This window comes from Hippoglossus hippoglossus, chromosome 8 (assembly GCF_009819705.1).
Source record: "Hippoglossus hippoglossus isolate fHipHip1 chromosome 8, fHipHip1.pri, whole genome shotgun sequence".
Lineage (NCBI taxonomy): Eukaryota > Metazoa > Chordata > Actinopteri > Pleuronectiformes > Pleuronectidae > Hippoglossus > Hippoglossus hippoglossus.
The window spans coordinates 16,174,311-16,189,501 of record NC_047158.1 but is presented as its reverse complement, the minus strand read 5'-3'; the positions used below and the strand labels follow the sequence as shown (position 1 = coordinate 16,189,501).

Sequence of the window (15,191 nt, the reverse complement as noted above, 5' to 3'; positions counted from 1 at the left end):
CACCAAGCTGACATGTTGCTGGGCTAGCAGCTTGTTAGCTACCACAGGCTAACCGCAACAATCAACACCGAAGAATCACTGCAGCGTGGTGGGATGCAAGGAAGAGAACGGGTCCTGAGCTCACTACGGAGTAACCAAGACGTTACTCGTTACTCCGTATTGAAACTCCGTACTGTAACTCGGGACGTTACTCCTACAGTGGCCGACTGTCCTGCTACAACTTGAACCAACATGAGGACGGTGTAACTTACCGTTCAGAAACATCCTGTTGTAACCGACTGGGAATATGTGGCTGTTTTTTTCTACAACGTGACTTTCAGCTGCGTTTACAGCCAGAGATCGTCAAATGCGCCAAAATGAGACAGGTGATAGGCCTGGTCGCGTGTCACTCAAACTGCAGTCAGCCGATCAGAGGCTGGGGGTGAAGACGGCCTGTTCGGTCTGCAGCTCCAGAGGAGAGGACATGGAAATACACATTGCATCTAAATATAAAACTATAACTTTGAAGCTGATCATTAAGCTGATTTAACTGTATACAATTCAGGAAAGTTCCTACTTCCAATCTGCACTTTATTTCACTGACCTCAGTTTTGAGTGCATCACCGAACATCCTCACTCAGTATGAAGAACCCTACAGATGCAAAATAAGTTTGAATCATTTTTCTTGCATTAATTACCAAGTTGAGGTTCTGCGTGCTTTACAGATTTTGATGTGGTACAATTAGAGCAACCACTGCTCCATTTTTACTAAATTGGAGGTTTTAGTGCATCAACATTAAGTTTTTTAACTACGTGCGCTAAAGGAAAGTTTTGCACAGCAACAAACCTACTGAATACACATCTAGTTACCTTTGGTTAGTTTGCAGGATTATGCATAAACTACTGGACAGAACCATGAAGTTTGGAAGGATGTTGAATGGATCAAGTTGGATCCAGGAAATTTTTGTCAGTATAGTAAGAGGCGTTGTGACATTTCTGATTTCCCAGGAATAATATTTAGGGGATTGATAGTGTGTGCTGTTAAGTGCATTTTATTTGAATTAAAGCGACTGTTGGACCTTGGTGGTCAGGTCCACTGAATGCTATTAGTTTGAGTAAGGTCACTTCTCCAGTGTGAATCCTAAACTGCACATTTATACATCCATAGAGTCCAAGCAAACATTTAGTAAGCAATAGTTTATTTTCTCTTTGGGTAATTGGTGTCAGATTCTGTAGCAGTTGCATTTGACAGAGTCACATCCAGTTTAATGGGAGCGGTGGGGCTGACGTCAGTGGAGGCTGTTGTGGAGACATTGTTCATCGCGATCTCAGGAGCCATCTTTTCTAGAGGTGCTGCCTCATTTTCTTCATCTCCATCTGTAGGAAGAGAAAAGAGTTGTCACGTCTTAAAAAAGGGAAACTGAGATTTAATCAAGTCTCTTCAGGCTTTACCTGTTCCAATTTCATCTTCTCCCTCCTCCACCAGGTCTGGTGTAGATGGACCATGAACCTGCTTCAGATCTAGGATTAAAAGTTTTTTTTTTGAGCCATAAACATCCAAACATTGTGGCCTAAACGCACAACATTGGTAAAGATAGGGTTTTGATTGGATTCAGATACACACCAACTCTTCTGTTGGTCGCTCCACTTCTCCACTGGCTGCTGTAGAGGGAAGGTCTGCTGATTTGATCGAGCACAGGAGGGAGATCTTCCACAGGGAGAGGCCCACTTCTGGGTTTAGCAGGCAAGACCAGCATTGGACCCACACGTGCCTCCTGTTCCCACACTAAGAGCACAAGTCCACAGCTTTACCAATGATAGAGGATAAAACCAGGGGAAAGCCTGACATCTAGTGGTAAACTCATCTACTATTGACTAGTGTTATCACAGGGGAAACCAAAACCAGCTAAGATCTGACCAATATGCCATTTTCCATAATAAGAGATCTTACCCATATTGGCCTTTAGTGTACTTCTCCATGAAGGTTTAGATTCAGCCGGCTTCCCAAACCCACGGGGACTAAACTTGCCGGGGCTGCTGGGCTTACCGAGGGTTTGACCAGCTTCATTTGGGTTTTGACATTGTCCACATAGGAAGTCGTTACTGTCAACTGAGCGCCATCTGAAATTGATGTGACATTTTTCAGCACACCCTTAGCTTACTGCACTTGACATTTTCACACTAGAGCAGACATCACTTACCTTCCGTTTATAAGAGTGCAAGCCTTATTCGGCACTTCTGCATCATTGACCGGTACGACAGTCAGGTGACAGGTGACGTAGAGCTGCATGAAGGAGGGAAAGAACACAAGTATTGAACAAACTATATACGAGCGATAATGTCTTACACCAGTTTTAAAATGTGATCTCACCTGTCCTCTGTCCTCATTGTGAAACCTAAAGGCATCAATGACCATGTGGAGCTTGTCATCTTGCATCCTGGGTAAGAAGTGGGACCTCGAACCAGGAAGCTGGGAGTCAACCAAGCAACTAAAAGAAAGAAATCAGGTCACCACACTTTGGAAAAATTTGGACATCCAGAGACCTTATGCTCAAACAAACATTGTTCCTACATTACTAAACTGCAAACATTTGACGTTTAAGATTCAGTCAGGACACGTCTAGTTAGATTTCAAACTGTATTTGGTGGTATGGCTGTTCCGGGCCCTGCCACAGGTCTTTGTGGAGCATGAGGCAGCTAAAAGACCTGCGTACAGAACTTGTGGAAAAGAATGCAGACGACGAAATATTGTTTGTTCATTATACCAGCACAATAATTCACCGTTTGAGGCACAAAATTGTCAAACAACTTAAAAAAAACCCCAAAACACTGTGTAAGAGCCTGCAAACTCCAGCTGCACTAGCTGCTGTGTCTTTGTAAAGCAGTGTCACGCCTCAAACAGATGAAGGATGGGTTCCTGGTAACGTGTTTCACCTCATTTTCATATCCAACCGACACTTTCAAGTAAGTCACTAGATTTGCTGTCAGACTTCAGCTTCCTCTAGAGCCACAACAAGCTTCATACAACATCTCACTCAGACACTCTAACAGGACTGATGAGAGTTCCTCCTTATTTCAACACCAGACTCCCCACTATTAGAATTAATGTGCTTACCCGTTATCAACAAAGACGTATCTGGGCACGGAGTAAATGTCCGGGTCAAGCGTAGCCACACAGCTGCTCACAAACACCCGCAGCCCCATGTGATATCCAAGTCGGACCGAGGCCTCGATGCTGATGGGCTCGCCGAGGAAAAACACGTTAGAGCCTCTTTCATAAAGCCAGTCATCTGCACAAAAAGAAAAAAGAAACAGTGATCATACAAGTCAAAGGAAAGATCACACGTGAGATTTAAATAAAACCCACTAGTCATGATTCTCAGGTTGAAGTCCAGGGTTTCCACTGCAGCTTGTGTCGAGGTGAAGGGGACCCAGGTAGGTGTGAGGGAGGAACTGGACAAACTGTACTTCCTGCAAAACGGAAGACAAGCATTTTATAGCAACACATTGCACAGTGAGGTTTTAAGATTCGCTGTCAAACAGACCTTTCATAGTGACATTCAACTGGAACGACAGCCTCATCCATCCGAATCAGCCCATCCGGAGAGGCCTCGGGGGAGTATATGAGGAGGTTTGTGTAGACCAGGTTGTCGTGAGTCATCTGTGGATCAGAGATGTGTTTAGAAGCAGGTCAAACATGTAGAATCGCCGGAAATGCTATAAGCTCATTGTTACCCAGTGCTTGGTGCCGCAGTCCATGAGTCCGACAAAAATCCTGTACTCTTCTCGTGAAATCGCCGCAGCTCTACAGTAAGCATTGTTCTCCACTCCAAGGCGCAACTCGTCCCCTTGAACAGGAGCGCCGACTCCAAACATGTCGGCTTGGATGGTGATCTCCATTGAGTCCGGGTGGCAGGTCACTCGGACAGTGTTCACCTGCTCTGGTTCCTCAGCTGGAGCCTTCTGCTGCTCGGGCCCAGTGAGCTGGGAGCTCTGGCTCTTCGTGAGATCGGGGGTCTGAAACGAAGCATGCTGCGTGTAATGTGTCGGTGGGAAGGCCACAGACGACTGAACGCAGAGGCCAGACAAAAGGAGCACGAAACACAAGGACGCCATGGCGGTCACTCAAAAAGGCAAACTGGCTCGGACTGCACACACTCTGCTCTCACCCACAAGGCAGTGCACATAGCAGTGAGAGTCGAGGAGCCTTTTAAACCTCCTGCAGACAATGAGCCTCAGCACAGCACACCTGCAGCCACTCATCCAACAATCAGCTCTCAGTCACTCAGGCCTGAGACACAAGATCTGATTGAGTCGAAGGGGATTTACACTTGATGTATACATTTAAGAATCTACAAATACTAAATAAAATAGTATATATTGTATTCAGGGGCGTTGCTACATGCAAAGCAGGTAATTGAAAAAAAGTCATTGCATTTATTTATGAGCGTGTTCACTATATAAAACCCACTTTCATTGGAAAGTACCTAGTGGCGTCACGGTTTATATAAAACCACTGAACTGTTCAGCTGAAGTTCCGACACATCCTGTGATACAGAATGAAGAAACTGATAATCACTTGAAACATTTCACATAATCTGTAACAGAGCCCTAAATACAGAAAGGGTTTTATTGCAGGAACAATGTTAATACTAAAAACTTAAACGTTTCTAATGAAGGGGTGTGTTCACAGTGGCTGGAGCCTTTTGTATCTCGACATCCTGATTGTGTCTCAGACCAACCGCAGTGCCGTATAAGCAGTTGAATTCTTCCTCTTCCTGCTCTGAGAGGAAGAACAATAAATAGAGTGCGGTTGACCACAGTCAGAGAAGCAGGCGGAGTTCATTATGACTTTGCTTCGGTGCATCTCACTGCTCTCATAACTGAAAAGGGCCGTAAAGATGAATTTAGCATGTGCTCTTATTTTCATGCAGCTCGTTGAAGGTAAGAGAAATTTCTTGTTACAAAATAATGACAACGGATTTACTCTGTGATATGACACAAATTATATTCATCAACAAATGACAATTCACCTCATAGGGTTTAACAATCTGTACAAGGTGTGACATCCTGGTGCTCCAATATTCTTAAAGGGTTGAATCTTCATCTTGATGTTAAAAACATTTTCATCAATTTGTTTTTATCTACTGGGAGAAAGCTTTTTCAGCACTATGCATTATTGATCTTTAACTAAATTTAGATGCCCTTGAGTTAGTTGAAAAAGTTTTAAATACTAAAACAACAAAGCAGCGAGCAAATTAAATTCTGAACTGATGATGGCAAAAGTCAGTTTGTAAACAAAAATATTACAAGTCATCTTCTGGGGACCATGAACACTGTTGACATTTTATTTCGACCCTGTAACTGTTTGTTAGTTAGCAGGATTATGCAAAAACTATTATGGATTATCATTAAACTTTATGGGTCAGGGAAGAACTCGTTTTTCAACATTTCCCTTTATTTCTTAGACAATAATTCATACATCTGAAGTAAAATCATCAGTGTGTGTAATTTGGTGCAGATCTAGAGACTTTAAACATGTTTGGTGGAGGTGTCCATTCTTCTGAGTGACGTTCTAGTTTTCAAACTTTGACCTACTGATGGTTCGAGAGGAAATAAAGTGATCACTAAAGTGAGAAGGTACTGAGAGCAAATTTCATGGATATCTATCTAATAGATGATAAAACATTTGACTCTCGGCCAGCGATCCCCTAACCCTAACCCCCAGAACTTAATCTGGATTTCTCTTTCTCCTCCAGCCTCTGCAGAGCTGATCTTCAGGCGTCTCACGGAGAACCAGTCACTGGAGCTCTCCTGCCCTCTTCAGCGGGACCTCGGCAGCCTGAGGGGCCTCCACCTGTACCACCGCGGGGCCCAGAGCCAGACCACCCTGCTGTCCATGGCAGAGGGCGGCGAGCTCAGGGTGGACCCAGAGCGCAGGGGGCGTCTGAAGCTGTGTGGGGGGCTGGACTCCCTGCAGGTCAATGTGACCATAACCCACTTACAGCACAGCGACACAGGACTGTACATGTGGGAGCTGAGCTTCAGGGGGGAGGACCTCATGCCCAGTAACAATCAGCTCTTCTTGCTGGTTGAAGGGGGAGGTAAAACATCACAATACTCACACACTGCTGCACTTCAGTTGAACTAAACTTAAACTACCCCCTTGTGCTGGTTTGTGCTGCAGGGAGGCCGTGCCAGTGCTCTCCCAGTTACCCCCCTCTGCTCCTCACCATCTTTGCAGCAGCAGGACTCATCGGGCTCACACTCACTTGGCTGGCCACAGACAGATGTGTGAGTATTTACACTTTGTCTAATATTTAACAAATCCTGAGTGTCTCTGTGAAGTAACACTGCTGAGTGTGTGTCAGGTTCCACTTTTACTTTTTTGTCCTTGAACTGGTCCGGGCCACACACACTAGGTTAGAATTTATGGTTTCAACCAGCCCACAACTTATTTTTTATCTTCCTCATTTAGATTTTTATAATTTTTTAATTCAAAGTAATCATGAATTTACTTAGTCTGCGCAACTGGAGTTTGGATTTTCATTGAATATGATTCAATGTCTTGTTCTGTGTTGTTTAGTTGTTTTATTCCCATGCAATTTGTAACTTTGTTTAAATGAGTGCTTTAGAAATAAAAGTTTTATCTGGAACATTTCTCAGCACCTTTCAAGTTCTTCAAAATGTCTCCTATCTACACCTGATAGAAAGGCTGAGCTCAAACGCGGACAATTCAAAGTAATTACTGCCATGACTTCAGTATGGATACAATCTATTAAACATGCACAGACATTGGCAGGAATCTAAGTTAAATTAAATTAATGCTGCGTGTTCTAACTTTGTTAGTGATTGTAAACTGATTAAATTAAATACCTGGGTCTCAAACTCACCAGTCAGTTACAACTGAGGAAGCCTCTTGGAGGTAAAACATCTTTAAGCATCTATTCAAACAATACACAAAAGTCCAACTTTATAGTATAGTAGACACTGTAGTACTTCCTGTGTTTGGACTATTTGGTCAATTGGACCATTTGAATAAACAACCTTTGGGTTGTTTGGAATATGTGATGGGTATTTTTCACAAATGTCAGACTTTTAAAATGTGATAGACCACAGGAAGAGACAGCAGTAGGTGGATAAATTAATTCACATGATGATTAGGTGAAGCCATAAATGTTGTTTTTCATTATTCGGCTGAGTGATGAAGAAGTGCCTTCTAGAGTAAAAACTCACAGGAGCTTGAGGCCCTGAGCAGAAATACACACACAACTTGAAAAATGAATTACAGAAGCTTGTAAGTGTTCCACACTGAGCAATAATGTGTTTCTAACCATGAATGAAATAATCTTGTTTGTAGCTGAAGGCGAGGCGTCATCACACACCACAACCTCCTGTTCCCATCTATGAGGAAATGACCAGGAAGCAGCAGAGCGCTGCAGTGCCCCAAAATAACCTGGAGGACCCGTCACACCTGGAGGAAGACAACTTCCCCTTGTACGCAAACCCCAACATCCGGCAACCACAGGACAACTACTACGCCTGCCCCAGAGAGCTCTCCCTCAGAGCCTGACCTGAATGCTGGCTTTGAACTAATGGTGCGGTACAGGAAGTGACACGTGACCCGAGAGCTGCGGCCCGTTCAGTGGTCCTCTCAGTGCGGTGCAACAAAGGCGGAGAGCGAGACGAGCAGGCAAATAACCAAATGTCACGTTTTTTTAACAGCCAAGAAAAACGATGCTATTTTATTAATATTTGAAAGAAGCTCCATAGTTCATGAAAACATTTGTTTCGGTGCATGTCATTTAACAATCACATTCTATGAGGAGAAAGAGATATACAGAGAGAGAAAAATAAAACATTACAAGCCACTGACTTCTCATTAAATCTCAGTACAGACATTTTTACTTAATATTTCAAAAACAAAAAAGGCAAAAAAAAATAAAATAGCCCTAATCCCACCCTCTGAAAAACCTTTACAACTGAGGAAACAACCAAAATAAAAGGGTGACAGGATAGGATAGAATCCCACAGTGCTAAAGAGTGAGACGCTCATTGGTTTTAGGAATACACAGCATGGCAATGTAGCGCTAGATCAATCTGAATCAGGGGGAAGGAAGCTGGAGGCAGAGAGCTCGACATCCATCACCTCTCCACCCACCTCCCTGCCTTCACTCCCTTTAAAAACAAATAAACAAAAAAATAAAACCCCACATTGGATCCTCAAAACCCCTGCGATAGATCGGCCCCTTAAGAAGTAGGCCTGGAAACCCCCTATCTTCCACCCCCACCCCCCCAAAACACTTGTGCATAGTTTCATGATCCTTTTACAACCAGCTCATGTTTTACAAACATCCTCCGAAAATGTGAAAAGTTCCACAAATGTATCTGATTTATCTATTAATAATAATAGTAATAATAGTAATACCCGCTGTGGGAGAATGAAAGAGAGACAAGAGAGAGAAAGAAGAAAGAAAGATTAATGCACAATGTTCCTGATTCAGTCAGGACGGGACCTCATAAGAAAACACAATAAAGATTCAAACATACAGCATTTTGCATGTTATTCACTGTCTCTTTTTTAACAATCAAAATCATTGACAATTTTTTTTTTTAAATGTAAAGCAATTTTTATATATAGATTTATATATAAAGCACTCCATTTTCATTTAAAGTCCATTATTTGGTTATTATGTAACTGCTACGGATTTAGAAACAAAAGGTATTTTCTCTTCTTCTGAAATCCATAACCTTCAGTGCTTAAAATTGTTTCTTTTAAATCATCCTTTTCTTTTAACTCATCATAAAAATGTACATTAAAATGGCGTGGAGTTGGTACTCTGGAACCCTGGCCTTCCTGAGACAAGATCCACTTTTTCGTGTGTGTGCAAGATAGTGAGCAATTATGTCATTTTTTTTTTTTTTTTCTTCTTTTTTCTTTTCTATAAAGGAAAAAAAATATATTTATAATCAACATAAAACATACAGGCTTGAGATAGTTCATGAAATCAAACATCGACACAGAACAAAGAAGGTTAAACAGAACAAGACAACACTGTTCAATCCCAGAGTTCTGAAAGTAGCACAATAGATCTTCATTCTGTGAAGCGTTGTGTTGCTTTTTTGTTTTTTTTCCGTTTTAAATGGAAGCATTTGTCCTTTTTGTTTTTGTTTTTCCAACATTCCCATGGTTTAACTCCTTTTCTGTTGCAGGTTTTTCTTTTATTGAACTCCAGAAAAAAACAAAGTGTTTGTAAACTGTCAGTGGCCTTGCAGGAAAAAAAAAAAAAAAAAAAAAACACGACATGAGTGAAAACAGAACAAAAGCTAACAAACCAAAAAGGTAGGCACCTCTGAAGTGAGCCCTAGAAGCCAAGGCTCAGTCTGATGTCGTCCTTCACTCTCTCCGTTGCTCAGATTTGGGAGAGTTGAAGTCTTTCTACCCCAAACTATGGCCACAGGTCTGCAAAATACTTTTTTTGCTGCTTTTTTTTTTTATACATATGTGATTTTTTTTTTTTCTTTTTTCTTTTCGGTTTATTGTCTGAAAAATGGTGCAATACTCAATTATGATCCATACTTTCTTGGATTATTCAACAATGAAAGCCACTAAGGTAGATAAACATTACATTTTAAAAACACACTTATTTTAGTCCTTGAGTAAACATTTACACGTGAACTGTCCCCGTCTCCCCTCAGTACTTGTATCATGTTGTTCGTTTAGCTGGATGAGGGGTGAGGCCGACACTCAGTGCAACGCTAGAGGCTAGTAACAATTAACATCAGAATATATTTTTGACGAGCAAAAAGAAAAACAAACAAACAAAAAAAAAAATCAACAACATAAGTATACTGAATTGAAAAGAAACATGAGGCGGACATTTCCTCCGCTGTAATCATAAGCTCTCATACATGTTTTTCACCTCACGCTCCGAACATTCATACAACATACAGTACAAGCAGCCTTGTGCAAACACTCAAATACAACAGATGTAAATTTGCCTTTATAATCGATCTTTGTTTTCAACAACACTTGTATTTCAAATTTGATTCACTCTGAACCGATGTTATCAAAAATCTCTTTAAGTGTATGAATGAGACAAAAAAACCACTAGAAAAAGTGTTCACATTACATTATTGGCGCTTCTTTTGATTCAAGTATTTGTTTTCATTATTTTGTATTACTCTGATATGTTTATGATCTTGTTTTCTGGGAAATACAATGTTGAGGAGGATACACAGGGTAAGGGCTGAAGCCAGGGCCGGGGGGGGGGGAAGGGCTTAGGTCAAATGGAAAACAGAAATCTAGTCATATACACACATACACCCATTATACACATTATATGGTTGTATAGCGTATATGAACTAGCATGTGCATATTCAACCCAGGCCTTTGTTTTTTAAAGAGATTTGCTAATTCAAACCCTTTTGGGGGCCCTGCCCCAGAACCCTTGTCTGATCCATGATTGAGAAGCATATTTTGCTCAAGCTCCAGTTGCCTTTGAGTCAATGTGACTTTAAAAAAAGGGAGAGCGTCCGGTTTCCAACACTACACAGTTAGATGAGGGAGCAGGCGAAGGGTGTGGGGAGGGGCAGGGCTCTCAGTGCTGGTGCTAAGTCAAGAAATCCAGGGCACGTCTGAGACTCGACCTCCGTCCCGGTCACCCATCGTCCGTCTCTATTCAACTCCGCACTTCAACGCCAGTTCCTTGATTAAAGTCCAGTGTGGAGTAAATGCAGGAACAGACAAACACACAAACAACACAGGCAATAGTGATTGTTTTGTTGAATGACGCGAGTCTTAAGCAACTCTGGAAGAGGGCGAATCCCCTACGTTTTAAGACTTGGTACCGAACTTGAGGTTTGTCGCTGTTTCTACTGATACGCTGGGTCCCTGCTCGGACCCTGACCCCAAAGCCAGATGTGCAGAGATAACCTGTTATATATTTGCTGGAGCGACCTTCAGGTTGGAGGTCCAAAACGAAACCTCCCGGATACAGCTTCCCCACGCGAGGCCCAGACGTTGAGCCTCGACGGGGTGAGAAGGCGGCAGCTTGCAGAGACACAGAACACAGACATCTCAGCCTCAAAGTGCACAGCTGAAACAGACCACTTTTAGTTTTTTTTTTTGTTGTAGTTTCTACTTTTTGCGAAAAACATTGATGCTAAAGAAAAAGATAATGTTTTTGGTTTTTAAAGAGATGTACCCGATGTGACCCATAAACAGTGCACAGACACATACAGGGACCACCCCACCCCCTCCTCGTACTCTTCTTGCAGCCTGGTTCTCCACTATATTTCCAGTCCCCTATTGGTGAAAGACCAGCACCATTCTTCTGTCCTGCCCTTCTACTCCTCCTACAACTGGAGATTGTGGTGCACGTTCCGCCAGCGATAAGAGGAACTTCAGTCTAATCACACTAAAGATAAATTAGGATATGGCAAAGTGGAAGTAGATATTGGAAAGATCGGTTGGCACAAGACTGAAGAAGTGACTGTTTGCCAACCACTTGTGCCTCCAGCAGGTCATTTAGTGTTATCGAGTAGCTCTGTCCACACAGTGGGAGACTAAACCCTTGAAGAGTGGGGGGGGGGGGTTGTTTCAAGGGAAGCTGCCTGGTAGTAAAGGTTGAGAGATAAGTGAAGATTGGCAGATGTGGGCGATGGCTGTGATTTTCTAGATGGCTGCGAACGAACACCTCCTTGTCTTTGCATAGAAATGGAAGGCTGTTATCAGTTGAGGTGGTTCTAAGCATAACTGAGTGCTCCCAGAGTTAAACATAAAGCACCAGCGTGAGTGAGGAGCGTCAACATTAAAGGAAGTGTGTGTGTTTTTAAAAAGACGACAGAGTCGAGGTTTGGTGCCCCAGGATGGACGGGGGAAGTCGGCTCACCATCCTGGACAGAACCTTTGATTACACAACCTTTCCCACTTGATTTGACTCGCTCCAACATTAAGACCTCCCCCCACCTTGCTTTTCCACTGAGATCTGCAGTGTTTTGTACGGCCCTGCTGCACGACTAAGGTGTACCTCTGATCTACACACTGGCTCTGCCTCTGAGGCAGTGGGAGGGGCAGGAGAGAAGCTGAACACTGCATAAAGACCAATATTAAAAAGCCATGAATTATCATCAGAAAACAATCATCAACTATATCATCAATTATAACAGCAACAATATCAGCAAACTTCTTACATCAATAAAATAAAAAATGAAAACCAAAAGAAAAAACAAACAAACACATCAAGCGCCTCCATCTCTGGCTAAAGTGAACTTTGCAGGAGAGACAGAGAGAGTGGAAGTGGAGGTTGCTGAGGACATACTCTGGCGCAGCAGTAGTAGTAAATGTAATACATGTGGGCCAGTTCTGAAAGAGCTGCTCTTGGCCTGGAGGCCCGAGGGGTGGGGTGGGGTGGGGGTGGGGGGGGAGTGGAAGAGGAGGGAAGCCAGTCTGTAGGGACCCGCAGGGAGGCAGCGAGCGAGGGTGCGGGAGGGGTGAGGGCTGCCGCAGAGTACTGCGCTCTGCAGCAGGCAGGCACTCAGTGGCCACACTATCACACAGGTTGGCAGGGCCTCCAATAGACAGACGAAAAAAAATTTTTAAAAAAGAGGATGAAAGAGAGATGGAGATCCTCCCTGCTGGACCCAGTAGAACATTAACACGTTGAGCGTTTCCAGACACCAAGGCTAAAGATTTCAATGCAACAGTATGCAATGTAACAGTGATATTTACTTTGATAGAGAGGGTGAGGATGAGCGCTTCAGGGTCTGTCCCTGCTGCAGCCATCATCGGTTGAGTTAGTTCTTTCTTTGTATTTTCCCTTCACTTTGCTACTTTGCTGTGTTAAACATCCTTCTTGGTCCCACAACTTGAGGGAAGAAGGACTGACCAAAAAAAAAAAGAAAAATCTTCACATCCATGTTAAGTTAAAAAATAAGTATATTGAGAAGCCACTGAGCAGATTGCTTTTTTTTTGTCTTTGTTTTTCAGTTTTTACATGCCAGTGTTGCTTCTCCTTTCTTCTATTCGTTGGCATTGAGGGTGTAACGAGCTGTGGGGCTCTTGCTAAGTGCTGTGATAGACCAACCGATTCACAAAATCTTTGCTTCATACTCTTATACCAATGCAAATTTGGGCCAAAAGGAAAAAAAAGGTCTTCTGGGTAAAAAGGAAATCAAAAAAACAAAACAGGCTCATCTCATTTTGGTTTGATGCCTTCTCATCAAGCACACACACGCACACACACACGCACGCACACGCACACTGGCACACACACACAGGCACACACACACACACACACACACACACACACACACACACACACACACCTGTCCCTCCCTCTCCCCAACATAGTCACTGGCATAAGTGTGGAGAGTAAGCTGGCTGAAGAAGTGCTTTTGTGTACATGTCCTTGTGGTTGAAGATGGTTCAAGACCAGCTTGCTACTCTCCTGAGTTCACACACTCGTGGGAGGGGGGATGAAGGGTAGTAGTGGCAGTTTTGGGGTGGGGAGGGTCGGGGTTGCGGGGGCAGATACAGTTTTTGCAGTTCGATCATTCCTTATAGTCTCCCCTCTTTCCGAGAGAGGCCACGCTAGGGTGCTTGGACGGTAGAGTCTGTGGCTTATATTGCACATCACTTGAAATGGTTGTTTTTGCAGGGGGTGGAGTGGGTGGGGGGCGGGGAGGGGTCGTTGATTACACACCGTTGGGAAACAGTTACGACTTGAGTTTTTTTTTCCCTCTCCACTACATCAGTGAGAGGGTCAGAGACAAACTGCGAGTTTCCCCACAGATGAGTTGAGGTGCGCTGAAGTGTTTGTCTTTACAGTTCCATGGTAATAGCAGTGGTTCATTGTGTCGTCCTCCACGTCCATAACTGTCTGTACAAGCGATGACCCCCCCCCAAAAAAACTATGCCCCCCACCAAGTACGATTGACAGACACATTTGAATAATTTCATTAGCTTTGTTTGCAATGGTTCAAGAAGAAGAAAAAAAAACAATACAAAAATAAATGGCTTGAACAAGGCGAACAGAGTTGCATCATTCCCTTTGAGCGAACTGAGGAACTCAATCTGCTTGCAAAAAATGCACTGAAGTCGTGAGCTGTGGTTGCTTACGTTAAGCAGCAGCATGTACTTTCCACTCAGGTTTCACTGGCTCAGAAATAAGGGTGTGCAAGTGTCCGTATGCTTCTTCACCAAGTACAGAGTGAATGAGGATAGCAGGGCAGGAAAGAGGTTAAGGCTAATATTAGTGCTGAGAGAAACAAATGTGTCGAGTCTGGACCAGCTGAAAGTTCGACAACCACTCTGATTGAAGGGTTTTACTTTGGGAATGATGCCTTTTCCATGGATCTCTGAGGTGCAGTATGATTTGCCTCAAAAGGATTACGCAAGACTAAAGATGGCGGCTCGTCACTGTGTCAGTTTGACCAAAGTTCACACAGCGAGATCTCAAAAGTTCATGTCTGTAAAAAGTTCTCTTTCTTTGTCGAATGAAAAGACGTCTTGTGCCTCCAAAAGTAAAAGCTGAACACTGTGACCAAAATCCCTCGCTGAGATTCACATAAGAACTGCAACTGAAATGTCATTCAAAACTAAAAGGAGAAGAGGAGGCTGACGAGGGTGAGCAGCGAGGATGTAGCCTCGTCCTCCTCTTGTCTTTCCTTTTCGTGTTACACCCACACTGATTATCTCCACATTGATTTGAAAGATTTTTGCTCCTGTTGGTGTTTGTTTCGCCCGGGATCTTCCATCCTACATGGACTCTCCACTCAGCAGGTCCCCAGGCAGCAGCGTATTGATTGGTGTGGGACTCCCCATGATCCGTCCCTCCTCTCCACTTGGGGGTCCCCACAGGTTAGAATACTGTTGCACGCCACCCCAAAGCAACTCCCCGCCTGTCTTTGCTCCGCTTCCCAGGCCACCGCCGCCGTTGTTGTTGTTGTTCCAGTGGGGCGAGTGACCGATAGGATGAGGGGCTCCGGACCCAGTCCCACCCATCCTTGTCTGATTGGAGCCTGGAGTGGCCTGCCAGCTGGTTGTTACGCCGAGCGACTGGCCCTGTGCAAAGAAGCGGTTCACTTCCTCCTCCCCAGCAAACTCTGCCAGGATGGTGGTGTTCCCGAGCACGCACCTAGAGAGTGATAAGAGGGAATACAACAAATAAATAAAGGTTGAAAATCCCAAAACCCAAATTTGATGCAAT

General features: G+C 43.6%; 3 protein-coding genes across 3 annotated transcripts in view; 1 reads left to right on the top strand and 2 right to left on the bottom strand.

Moving 5' to 3' along the window:
• Positions 1–1,157: 1,157 nt before the first annotated feature.
• On the bottom strand, positions 1,158–4,166 carry LOC117765833 (zona pellucida sperm-binding protein 3-like). The gene is made up of 10 exons (XM_034592359.1): positions 3,715–4,166; positions 3,525–3,640; positions 3,347–3,450; positions 3,095–3,269; positions 2,351–2,468; positions 2,181–2,263; positions 1,931–2,100; positions 1,604–1,765; positions 1,432–1,500; positions 1,158–1,356 (listed from the first exon to the last, which is right to left on the bottom strand). Exons 1-10 carry the CDS (start codon positions 4,093–4,095, stop codon positions 1,178–1,180), a joined length of 1,557 nt encoding a protein of 518 aa, XP_034448250.1. The 5' UTR covers positions 4,096–4,166; the 3' UTR covers positions 1,158–1,177.
• A 275-nt stretch (positions 4,167–4,441) lies between these two features.
• Positions 4,442–8,339, top strand: LOC117765834. The gene is made up of 4 exons (XM_034592361.1): positions 4,442–4,923; positions 5,739–6,083; positions 6,167–6,273; positions 7,340–8,339. Exons 1-4 carry the CDS (start codon positions 4,881–4,883, stop codon positions 7,550–7,552), a joined length of 708 nt encoding a protein of 235 aa, XP_034448252.1. The 5' UTR covers positions 4,442–4,880; the 3' UTR covers positions 7,553–8,339.
• A 5,382-nt stretch (positions 8,340–13,721) lies between these two features.
• LOC117765832 (trinucleotide repeat-containing gene 6C protein-like) overlaps positions 13,722–15,191 on the bottom strand; it is a 37,391-nt gene continuing 35,921 nt past the window's right edge. The window contains 1 exon segment of the mRNA XM_034592358.1: positions 13,722–15,119. Coding sequence (XP_034448249.1) covers positions 14,741–15,119 — 379 coding nt within the window. The 3' untranslated portion in view covers positions 13,722–14,740.

Bases quoted from the DNA above. Each gene is read 5' to 3' on its own strand.
- LOC117765833 (XM_034592359.1), bottom strand. From the start codon at position 4,095: ATGGCGTCCTTGTGTTTCGTGCTCCTTTTGTCTGGCCTCTGCGTTCAG. The intron at 3,641-3,714 runs GTAACAATGAGC...TCTGATCCACAG, and splicing joins ACTGCGGCACCAAGCACTGG to ATGACTCACGACAACCTGGT. The intron at 3,451-3,524 runs GTCTGTTTGACA...TCCGTTTTGCAG, and splicing joins GTTGAATGTCACTATGAAAG to GAAGTACAGTTTGTCCAGTT.
- LOC117765834 (XM_034592361.1), top strand. From the start codon at position 4,881: ATGAATTTAGCATGTGCTCTTATTTTCATGCAGCTCGTTGAAG. The intron at 4,924-5,738 runs GTAAGAGAAATT...TTTCTCCTCCAG, and splicing joins TTTCATGCAGCTCGTTGAAG to CCTCTGCAGAGCTGATCTTC. The intron at 6,274-7,339 runs GTGAGTATTTAC...TCTTGTTTGTAG, and splicing joins GGCTGGCCACAGACAGATGT to CTGAAGGCGAGGCGTCATCA.